Source organism: Acanthopagrus latus, chromosome 3 (assembly GCF_904848185.1).
Source record: "Acanthopagrus latus isolate v.2019 chromosome 3, fAcaLat1.1, whole genome shotgun sequence".
Classification (NCBI taxonomy): domain Eukaryota; kingdom Metazoa; phylum Chordata; class Actinopteri; order Spariformes; family Sparidae; genus Acanthopagrus; species Acanthopagrus latus.
This window is the reverse complement of record NC_051041.1, coordinates 14,831,810-14,844,458: the sequence shown is the minus strand read 5'-3', so window position 1 is coordinate 14,844,458 and position 12,649 is coordinate 14,831,810. Positions and strand designations below refer to the sequence as shown.

Below are 12,649 nucleotides of genomic sequence, written 5' to 3'. Positions count from 1 at the left end.
TATTCATTTTGCTTTGACGTCTGTCTTTCTTAATTTCTCATCTTGTTTTCAGCTTAACCCTAAAGGCATGGCATGCACTATTTACCTCTCTGATTCTCATGCAAGTAGTGTCATTTCACTTTGAAATTGTCTTTGTCATTTCATATATAATTTCTATGAAATATATACCACTGGGGAAGGTCTTTTTTTTCCACTTTAAACTGGTACCGCAGTTTGGACTTTGGTGCTGAAATAAACATAACTATCTGAGATAAATGCGATAGTAGTATTTTACAAACTTACAATACACTTACTTGTGCTTCTGTTCAATAATGTAAAGGCATGGATCTCTAAGAAATCCAGATCCAGAAAAAGTCAATACATTTCTGTCCTTCCCCAGTCATATATGTGTCTGTGCTTTTTAGATTCTCGTCACTTTTGTTCCTTTTCTAGTTTCTTTTCATTGATTAGTGTAGTGTGAACTGTGGACCAAACTCCCTGACAATGCTTATGCTGTAATTTCTGTTGCCCTGATGACTGTGATCGGAGAGGGATGATATGTTACATTAGCTTGGAAATGATAATGTTGGTGATTTTTTTCCTTGTAGAGCTGCGTAAATTGATATATTTTATTTTGTCACTGAATCATAAGACAAGGTGTAGTGACACACGTAGTTACAAACCCATGGATGATTATTAGTAAACACTGCAGCTGAACTGACTTTTTATTGTCCTCTCAGACCACACCAGTACCAGGCTCTGGTCTGCAACTAATGTGACATGTCACACCCCTCTTCATGTGTCTTTACTGTACGTCTTTGCTTCTCTGACTCAGCCTGCCTTCACTGAAATACGCAGTTAATGTATTGATTACATGGTGGCCACACATGCATCACACTGACACTTTGTGGCTGTAAAAAATTCAAACGACATTTTGGTAAATAGGTTCGTGTTCTGAAGAGAGCTACTGTAGCTCCAGGATGTGTTTAGCCTAGCGTAGCCCTCCAGGTCTACCCCAGCACTGCTTCCAGCTTAATTTCCTCGAGCAGAACATTCAATCGCTGTTAAGCTGTTTGAATGTGACGTAGAGAACACGTACATGTTTATAATCCCATGAAGAAGAAACAGGAAGTCTGCCCCCTGAATACTGCAAGCATGCTAAAATGCATTAATGCCACATTTTACTGAAAAAATATCTGGCTACAATAGGTAGATCACCTGGTACAAAATTACAATAATCAGAAAAAAAAACAATTACCATTTGAAAACATACCAATCTGGTGGCTTTAACAGTGTATGTTTGTAGATACTGAAGTTCATTCATGACCCTGAAAACAGGGTTTGCAAAAAATGTGTAAAATATTGTAATTATACATAATTAGCCAGCATACTGTCTTAATTTACCAACATTTTTGGATGCTTGAAATATTTAGTGTAATGACTACCTGTGTTTTTCTTCTGTATGCTGTATGTGCATATGATTTATCTCCATTACTGCTCTCCATATGCAGGTTTTACAGCTATACATGACAAATCCATGTAATATGTCACTAAACATCTCCTCTTGCTGACTTTGATGAAGGCATAAATCTGTAAGCCAGTGAATCTAGAACCACTAATCAGGAGTCACCCTCTGTGCATTTTTTCTGCTGGGGGATTTAGAAAAAGATGTAAAAAATCCAAATTTCAGTGACTTCCTCTGGGCTGAAAATACATCCCGGATCACAGAAAACAGATGATGACTCCTCCCAATGCTGTTTGGTGTCTGGTTTGTCAGAAAAATACATTCTCCATGGCCTCAGCATGCCATAGGGAAGTGGCAGACTCAACCCAATAGAAGTAGAAGAATCCAAGCTTTTGAAAAATCCAAACTGAGTCAAAGAATAATTTACAACTTCTTTTTCCAATCTGGGTCATTCATTATATCCTTTCTGTACTCACACAACCATCGTTTTCTTTATGGTCGTATAGTCTTCTCATTTCCTATTCCCTTTTCCTTTTTGTATTGTCTTGTTTTCTCTCCTGTTACTGTTATTCTACCTACTCTGACTTTGACATTCTTGTTGAAGGACGTGGATAAGACCCAGACCGAGATCATGCGTCACCACACAAGCATCAGCGAGCTGAAGAGGAGTTTCATGGAGTCGGTACCAGAGTCTCGACCCAGTGAGTGGGACAAGCGTCTTTCCATCAACCTGCCTTTCTGCACGGCAAGCATCAACGGCCAGCTGCAGGCAGTGGTGAGTCCAGCAGAACGTGGGCAGAAAATACACAGCAACAGTACTTTCATGCTACAATTATTCCTGAATAGACATACGTTCCTCCACAGTGTCGGATCGTCCGTAAAGACTTCAGTCTCAGTATGAAACTTTAAATTATTATAAGTATTTTTTCATGTGATGTTAATAGGCTAGCAGTTTATGAAGAATAGCTGAATCGCACTGAGTTGCTTCAGTTTCAGGGTCCGGGCAGAGTGCATGGCAGCCACTGTAACACCGCCGTGAGCCCTCATTATTCTAAAACATTTGCTTTTCCTACCATGACAGGAGTGTGTAGATCGATGTGGGCCTTTTAACGCACATTTGTTAAAGGTTAAAGTTCAAGACAGAGCCTTAACCTTTGGTTAAAGAAAGAAATGTGAGAGGCTTTTTAGTGAGCTTAAGTCATGCAAAATAACAAACCAATTCAATTCATCAAATGACTGTATAACCTTTAGATCCCCTGAAGGTCTGGGGAGCGAGGGGCAGTTGCTTGCTCTGAATGGTTAGTTATCAGATCAGTTATGGGTCTGCAGAAGTCGCGCTGTATGTACCCACTATTTAAACGTTCATACGTACGGATTTTCACAAAGGACTATTACGGGTAAGATACAAATGTGCAGTACTGAACAAATATACTGCTGTTTGCATTGGAGAATATGCCTACAATGCACTTTATCATCTAAAACTGTACACTGATCTGCCGCTTGGTGATGATGCTGGCTTTCTCCATTTCATCCCACTGTTTGCAAGTTTCTGCAGTCATGGTGGGACTAAACGCTTCAGGACTTTTTCATATTCGCTAATGTGAAGAAGGTGCGTGTGTGCGTAGGATGTCAACAGTTGTCCCTTAATATGGATTAGTTAGCAGCGTGTCTGAGTCAAAGGTACTCTTATCTGGCACTTTCTGGCACAGGGTGAAGCAGGTCAACACTCTCCAGGATGTATGTATGTAGTTTATTAACTTTTATGTAATCGATAATAATCAGAGCTGGAGATTTGTGTTTTTAAAATATAGTAAACTGGAAAAAGTTAAACAACAACATTTAGTGCTTTTGATTATTGGCGTATCATCCCAGTTCTGGCATGCTGTGCAAATAGCCTTTAAAGGCCTTAAATTGAAGCAGTTAACACTTCTTGGGGCTTGGTGTATCTGTTTACATGACATCACCATTGGTTATAAAAAACAGTTGGCTGCATAGCTGTTGAAGACAATGTTTGGTTGTCTAGCTGAAACATGTAACTTCTATGTTTGGCACTGACAAAGAGAGAAGTTATACTTGTGACTTATCTTGGAGTCACAGCTGCATTTATACAACATTTCTGACTGTCAGTTCATTTTAATGGGATTGCTGCTATCAGAGGATGCTATCTCTGATAGCAGTAATCCCATTTTGGACTCTGTACGCTGTCGTACAGAGTCAGACTGGGATACAAGTCCGACAGGGAGCGGGCAAGAATCAATCAAGAATCAAAAAATCCCAAATCACTCGAGGAACTAACCTGACAAAAGGCTGGAAGGCTGAACGCACAAAGACAAACATGGAAAGGGAACCTAGACTAAATAGACAAGGTAATAAATAACGTATAAAACAAATAAAAGGAAACAGATGGGACACAGACAGTGAGGAAATAGGAAATGGCACCCCGCTATCATAATGAGCCCAATCCAAATTAACTACACTAATAAATGATATATTTAGAAACACTTGAAGGGGGTTTGATTAGTCTTTATATACAGATGATGGTGCTATTTGAAGAAGCGGAAGAAATGCTGAGTTTATTTAAACTAACTTCAAATGACTTTAGTTTCTGTGGAGGAATGGGCAGACAAATGGGGCTTTAAAGTCTCTGCATCAAAGTCTAAATTTATGATCTCTGGTTTCAGAAGGAAGCAACACAACCTTGGGCTGCACATGAATGGATCTTTACGAGAGACAATGAAAAATTCAAAAAAATTTAGATGGATAGTTTGTTGTTTATATTGCAAAAATACTAACCAGATGTTTTAGAATGTTAAAAATCATTAGAAGTCTGGCTGAATTTGACGAAGGGCCATGCATTTAACATACAAAGCAACGATAAGATCTACCCTTGATTATATAGATATTTTTTTATGGCTCTGCTGCTTAGTCAGTGCTCGTAAGGTATTCTGCAGACCAAAGCGTTTAAGTTAACATATACACAATGACTTCTAGTCAGGGCTCTTTTGGCAGTAAAATGGGGACCAACACAACAGTAAGCAGGTGGTCAGAATGTTAAGCCTGATCGGTGTATATTCTATACATACGACAGACAGCCTTGTAACTTTGAGCCTGTGAGGCAACCCTAATCAAAGGAGATGTAAACATATCCCTGGGAAAAGTGGAACTCAACTCAACTTTTGGCAGGGATTATTGGAAGAGGGAGGAGGGAGGATGTTGTTCTTCGGGAAGAGATGAATGGTGGTATGTGTGCAACTAACTGAATTTTAGTTGTAATGTTCCTTTATCCTCCTTACATGCCTTGTAATGTGCAATGTTTGATGTCTGATGTTACTGATACATGCACAACATTTGGCAGCTATATAAGAAAACAGTATTTTTATTTGCAGATGGCACTTTTTCGTATGGTGATTTTAGTACTATGATCATGCTAATTATGCTGAATTTATTGTGTTCTTGTGGCAGTACATACATATTTACCTCTTTTTCCAATTTTCCATTTGTGGGATTGTCTACTGGCAATCCCACATGTGCTGCAGAGAAACAGAGAAAGACTGAAGTATTTTGATGTGACATGCCTTCCGTAAATACACTGTGATGAGACCTCTCCTATCTAAAACAGGTCTATTTATGATATATTTTGTAAAAGCTTGTAAGTGCACTTGGTTGATCTGGATCTCGGTTTAGTTGACTTTTGCTTACTTTGAAAACTATTGAGTGATATCTTCCAAATTGTAGATTTGCAGTACTGGAGTTTAAGATGTCATTGATAACTTGATCAGCCAAGGCCATAGATGATCCTGAATCAGTCTGGGGCAGTTGACCTAACAGTTTCTGCTGTCCTGTTGGCTATGGGCATTTGAGATTTAAGATTCCTTTATCCTGTTTATGGATTCACACGAGCAGAACATGATAATGAAGACAGTAATTAAATACATAAATGAAACACACTAGAACAAGGATCTGTGCAATAAATACACCCATAAACTCATCTGGATAGTCCATAAAATCAACAACAGGGCCTCAAGTAAATAATCCATGATATGAAATTTAAAAAACAAAGATAAACATTGTCCTTTAATGATAAATCTGATGTGCACAGCATTTATTATTTGCATACAATTTGCAGTTACTTTTTACTCAAGGCACTGCTTTCCTTATATATTAAAATGAAAGTGGCCGGACATGACCTAAGCACGTGCATAGAGTAGCCATTCATTGTCTTTGGCAATGAATGGCTGGACTTTGTTCAACTGCTTAACAATACAGTAGGACTACCAGGGCACTGGTACTGGAGGACAGAAGAACAAACACTTTTTGTCCAGCAGACGACCAGAGCCGGGAAAATCTCTGTTCGTAACTGACGCACTATTGTTTCCTAAGTGTATGTTCAGTGGTTGCCTGGTGTGAATGGGCTGACGTGTTTTCCTTGCGGTTGATTTGTGGAAACAGACTGCCAGAGGTGGAGCTAATGCGAGAGATTGTGAGCCATAGTTTCCCCGCCAGTTAACTGTCAGTCAGTTTGGTTGCTACTGCAGTGTCTGTGGGCCTGCGGCAGAAGGGGAGCCCACCCTGCAGACAGCCAAACTGTTTGCTCCATCGAACAAGCCATAACCAGAGCTACTGTCTGAGTTAACAGTCTGAGTCAAGCATAGAGAATGCAACCAACGAAGCCAACCATTCAGAGGCGGAGTCGGGTAGGTCGAATTAGAATTCAGGTGGGACCGATAACGACGGAAGTCCATCTTCTTAAACATCATGATTGCGCCCTCTGCTGTTCAAACAGATCGATACAGTACCTAATCAATGTTCAATTTCTTGCCACTGAGTATGGTTTTGTTCTGTATTCAAAGATCCCTCTAAAAGTTTGTTGCTGACTGTTTATCTGATCCTTCTAGTCTCCTGTGCTAAAGACGCAGACAGTCACCATCTCAGATGTCACAAACTCTCTGAGAGGAAGTGTGATATACAAGGACGTCCCTTTAGTTCACACTGAGACCAAGACCATCACATACGAGTCACCACAGGTGAGCGAAATTCAGGGAATTGTACACAGAATAAAACATTAAATGCAGTTATTTGTCTCATGTTGTATGCAATGCGGTGCTAATTTTAAAGCTCTCCTAGTACACATGTTGACATATGTTCACTGTAGAGTGAATATAATTATGTTCGCAAGCTTGTCTGACCTCTGCAAATGGGTTGAAATCGGCTAAGCCCACTAAGCTAGGATATAAAACTCTTTTCATCTCAGTTAGAAGACATGGTCATTTAGTATTTCCACAGATTAACCATTTAGAAGGCCCCTAGTTGCCACATATTTGGCAGCTGTGGCTCAGGAGGTACAGAGTTGGTCATCCACAAACTGTAGGGTTCTAAGACTCCTGATGGTCCTTGCATGATGGTTCACTGGCATCGGTGTGAGAGTCTGAATGGGTGACTGAGGGGCAAATTGTGAAATGTTTTGGGAAAAAGTTGCTGTTTATCTGCAGCCTTTAGCATTTTACCAGATGCATTCAATGAACCTGGAGCCTTTGGGTGTCCTGAGGGTCTTGGGACCAGGGGCCTTATTATGATATGTTACTTGAGTTTTATGATTTTAGTTGTCATATGTATATTGTGTTTGAAATTGCCACCGTGAGCATGACAGTGTTGCCAGGAGCACACTGCATGCTGCAAAGAGCACACTGGAGACAGCACCGTGTCCACACACACTGCCTCCTCCAGTCACCCAGCACATCCTCTCCACCTGCACATATAGATTGTATAAATTATCAAATTTTGGAAATAGACCCAGTGACAGATCACGCACAAACATTACACTCTATAGCCTCATTAGGATACTAATATTATTATTATTATTATGAGTCCACCCTAGCAAATGTTCAGTATATAAATTGTGTTAATGTTAGGGCTGTTGATCAATTAATATATTAAATAGGAGTTAATCACATGATTGTCCATAATTAACCTGCAATTTAACACACATTTTTTTTAATACTCTTATCAACATGGCAGTGGACAAATATTTCTGTGTTATACACATGTATCATTATTATTATTGCAACAATCCAAAACAATGGCAAATACTGTCTAGTACCTCAAAGGTACTACATGCTCAAAGAAAGGCTAAAACAGATGGGCATATTGTCCTGAATGTAACATTCCTTGGTAATACTGACACACTGTAGTGTCCAACTTTACACTTTTAAAGCGTAACTAAACAATGTTAATCAGCCTGCAAACTTAAGCCACCCTGTTGTGAAAGTTTGTCTTGTGTAGAGCGGCCCAGGCATCTCCGTTGCTAGCTATCCAGCATGGTCTGCCTTTGGCGAGGGGGGGGGGGGCTCTCTGCATTGGCTGTGTGCTTGGCCAGCAAGTGTTGTTTGAGACTAGACGTGCTCCAGTGGTAACTCAGTTCATATCGACAGTTAAATGCATAATAAATAATTGTGTTCTTGTCAAGGGAACCATCTGGCAGGGCTTTGATCTGAACTTGCCATTCAAAAGACCCTTTTCTTTATCCATTTCTGCTCAGGGAGTTTTGAATCTGCTGCCATCCAAAACGTGACTGCTGCATCACTTTCTGATTTCCGAAAAACTACGATATGCGCCGAGGGTCATGACGCGCGTGTGTTAATCGTGCATCAAAAAAATTAACGGTGTCAAGAGGAATTAGTGTAAATTTGTTGTTATCATGTTAAATTTGACAACCCTATTCAAACGTCCATTTGCAGATGATATCCCAGTGTGGTGGATATCATTAATTTGTCACAATCAATTTTGGCACATCAAGCAGTCAATCCAGTCGTTGTAAACATACGAACACTGTGGCACAGGACGTATTGCTGAGTGCACAGACTGTCCTCGCACTACTCAATGACAACATGAATGGGAGAATTAACATTATGTGCTTCTACTCGATAGGCCCTGAATTTCATACTGTTTTGATTTGTCTATATTTGGCGAACCCTGCCACAACAGTGTTCCAAGGGTGAGACTGCAAATGAGTTTTTATTTTCAATTCATTAACATTGTCTTATTAATATTCTGAGTTTGAATATCTCCTCCAAAACTACATAGTGCCCCTTTAACATTTATGAGGTGCTTTTTTGACCGTTTATGGTTGAATAGGGTGTGGAGAGGGCGGGATATGAGGCTGATCCACGTGTGCACATTTCAAAGTTGATTTGAGAATATTGACCTCGTTGTCTTTCTACCAGTTCTGTGAGGCTTGCGTTGTATGTCCGGGATTTCCCTGTATCTTGTTGCATTCATTTTACCCCCTAGCTTTAAAATTCAGGGCCTGCTGCTGATTGGTGTGTCTGTGGTGATGTGCACTGTTTGGTGTCTGCCAAACATAGCGTTTAGTCTTCCAGTCGACCTTGGAGCTCCCACATGCATTTGGGTGATTTAATGAGCTTTCTTCATCAGTGGCTTTCTCTTAGCCACTGTCCTATACAGCTCTGACTGGTGAAGAACCCAGGCAACAGTTGTTGTATACAGAATCTCTCCCAGCTCAGTAGTCATAGGTGTCTTGGTGACCACCATTTACACATGTGCCGTATTCCTTCCTTTTCTTTATGATGGATTTTACTGAACGTGGGAAGTTTAATGATTTGGAAATGTTTTTGTATCCATCCCCTGGCTTATACTTTTCAATACTTTTCACAGGGTTGCTTGAAGTGTTCCTTTGTCTTCATGATGTAATTATAGCCAGGAATACTTTATACTATCACTGCACTCAGGTGATCTCCACACTAGCACCAGTTTGGAATTGCAACTGAATTCTTATGCAGTCATTTATTTTACATTATATTTTCCTAATCAACTGACGTTACTTTGTAGAAATCTGATTTCACTTTGATATTAAAGAGATATTTTTTGTAATAATTTTGTTTTGTTTTACTGTATATTGACCATGATTCTGTTTATAAAAGCAACAAAAGGGGAAACCATCAAAGAGGCACTTTTCATAGGCACTGTATGTGGCCTTCTGCTGATGGCTCCGCTGCCTATGCCATTTCACAATCATCTATCCCCATCATCAACTCTTTTTGACTGCATATGATGAAAATACACTGATATTTACTGACAGTGAGGAGGAGCACTGCTGCACTTCTTTCTGTGTATCATGGTGATGTGCGGGTCTCAGTCCATAGATCAGGCGAGATGGGTCATAAAAAATGATCATCCTGATCAATAGCAGGTGGGATGCAGGTGGGTGAAATATGTCTCTAATGAGAAAAAAATGAATGACATTACCTGCATCAATCCTCCAGCAGCAGAAACGATATGTATATCTCTACACTACATGTGCATTTGATGCACAAGGAACAGCTGATAAAGCTTACTGATTATTTAAATCATCTGACTCGCCACCAAGGTTGTTTAGTATCTCCTGTTTAAGAATGAACAGTCTCACACAAAGTTCAGATCCACACAGTAAAATAGTTTGGTGTGAAGCAGCTGTCCAGATAAATCCTGATATCCTGTCTAAAAATATGTATTTCAGAAGCTAAAAGTTTCATTTCTGTTTTCTATGGAGAGCGTCCTCTTAGCTGCTCAAATATGCCACGATATAGAAAACACGCCGCACCATTGATTTTAGACCAGCCTTTACTACTGTGCAGTCCAGAGTGTTAAGCCTGCCTTGTTTTTTTGACAGCCAATTTCATAATTCTGGTTAAAAAAAAAAAAAAAACAACTACTGGCATATGTTTTAAATGATGTTATAGTATATATATTGTTCATTTAAACAGCATTATAGACACAAAGCACAAATGCTATGATCCACTGTTGCAGAACACTTTGTCTATTCCTTCCACCTTAGCATGTCCCGTTGATGTGCGTGGTTGTCCTGTGGTCAGTGTATTAAGTGGGCCTTTACTGACTGGTAGTGAATGCACTGAAGTGCTACCTAGCTTCTCCCTACCCTGTTGCAGATCTCCGCAGCGGGCTCGCAATCAGTAGTGATGCAATGAAAATTTGCGTCGGTTCTGTTTACTTTACCGCACGCGAATCTGGCAAAATAGTGTCACTGCTATTTGTGTTTGTTTTTTTATGTATTTATTCCTCAAAGCTGACCAGACACACACACTGGCCTATGTACGCACGTAGAGAAACCCCTCCCCGCATATCATCACAGAAGTCTATGATTCTTTCATTCCTATGAACCTCACTGGTGCAGAAAAAGCAATATCCCACTTACCCAGGATCACATAAAAGCTGCACATTATATTTTCACAGGGTAATTTAATGATTAGTTTCAGTTTCAACACAACTAAATATCAAGTAATGAAATACTATCTATTGGATAACACTTTACAGTAAGGGTGCATTATTTAACATTTGTTGATGCACCAGTAAACCTGTTAATTAAAAGTTAATTAGTATCTGTCATAATCATGTAGTGATGCTGTTTATGTTAACAAAACAGCATTATTTAATTGTTTAAAAAGATGCTTTTCATCTTACCTAATACAGTTAAAAGCAATAAGTAACAGTTTATTAATATAACGATAAGATTTAAGTAATCATTAACTAATGTATAAATTAAGGTTCTGACAAAATGGTATATGGTTAATAAACATGTGGCCCATGAAGTTTGCAGCTGATCCTCATTATCGAGTATAAATATTTCCTATATAAGGGTTATTTGACATAAGTTGATGCTGTAATACACACGAAATAACAGTTAATCTTTCTGGTAATCATTAATGCTGTCCATGTTACCTAAGGTTATTGTTCACACATTATTTAATATCTATATTAGTTAATTTGGTAAAAAGCATTTGATAACAGATAATTATAGAATAATATGCATTAAGCACCTGTTAACAAATGCCTCTTGTTAACATTTTTTTAGGGTAGATTTACACCTTGATTGATCAGCAATCTCATTCACTGCAAAAAAAACTTGAGACTGACTTGAGACTCCAGTTCTTTAATTTGCAATGTTTGGAGTGTGGAAACAGATTACTCTATGGTTGATGAAGTTGTTAATAAACATGCGGCTGATTAAGTTTGCAGCTAATCCATTCTTATTTGGAGAAAACTTTGGTTTTATAATGATTAATGACTGCCCACTTGTGTGAATGCTAATGTTGCTAACATTAGCTAGCGAACATTTGCTAACATTAGTAGCGCAAGCTAGCAAACGTTAACGCTGCTTATGCTATGTAACATCAATGTTGCAAACACTGGCTAGCTAACATTAGGGTAGCACAGTATGCTGGGTGGATAGTGTAGCGTAAACATTTTAAAATGACGAACTCACAATCATAATGGAAGATCTGTAGGTGTACTTTTTTATTGTTTGTCTAATAAGATGATAACATTTGTAATAACAAATGTTGTTATTGTGACTTCTAATACGTATTGTATTAATTAACTGTTAATTGATGCTTATTACTGTATTACCTATTTAGCGACTTCATAAAGATCAAATAATGTGAACACAAATACTTAAGTTAGCATAAACACCATTTGAAAATGATCAATAAACAAATTAATTAACTTTTGTTAACAATTACTACTGCTGTAACCAATGTTAATTAATTTACCCTTATTATAAACTGTTACCATTAACTCATCATACCATACATTTCATCCAAACTAAATAAAACTCACCAAGTGTCTTAGTTTGTGTCTCTACAGTCAGCTCAAGTTTGATGAAGATGTATTCGCAATTACGAGTGAGATGTAAAATAATACCGGCTCTACATGCCGTTTTCACCCACTGCTGAAGTTTGGCTCTCCGTTGCTTCTCTCCTGCCCTCCTTCATTCCTCTCCCGTCCTTGCCCCTTGGAAGCTATTAATTCAGATCAGACATTTTTAGATCAAAGAATAAGACTGTAAAAAATAACCAGCTGATTAAGATATGCCATTTCAGGACATATTTGGGTTAGTTAAAAAAAAGTTCTGAGGTTCAACACCCAGCTGTAGATCAAAGCAGTAGTCTCACAACTTTACAAATTACAGTTCATTAATACAAATTACACATAACTGAGTTATACTGTGTAACGCTTAAAAGCTGTCTCTCCCACAGCCTGTGGACAGCCTGGCAGAGAGGGACACAGGAGTGCTGCTGAGTGCCCAGACCATCACCTCCGAGACCATCAGCACCACCACCACCACCCAGATAACCAAGGTCTGCTCGCTTCACTAACAGCCCGACAATAAGCAAATAGAGATCAATACAAACC

The 12,649-nt window shown here is 38.9% G+C and overlaps 1 protein-coding gene across 6 annotated transcripts in view; it reads left to right on the top strand.

Annotated features, from left to right (window-relative positions):
* epb41a (erythrocyte membrane protein band 4.1a) overlaps positions 1-12,649 on the top strand; it is a 49,566-nt gene that overhangs the window by 29,049 nt on the left and 7,868 nt on the right. For all 6 annotated transcript variants that reach the window (XM_037092603.1, XM_037092608.1, XM_037092607.1 and 3 more), the window contains 3 exons: positions 2,049-2,219; positions 6,340-6,468; positions 12,493-12,594. In XM_037092603.1, the coding sequence (XP_036948498.1) occupies positions 2,049-2,219; positions 6,340-6,468; positions 12,493-12,594 (402 nt within the window). The remainder of the gene's footprint in view (positions 1-2,048; positions 2,220-6,339; positions 6,469-12,492; positions 12,595-12,649) is intronic.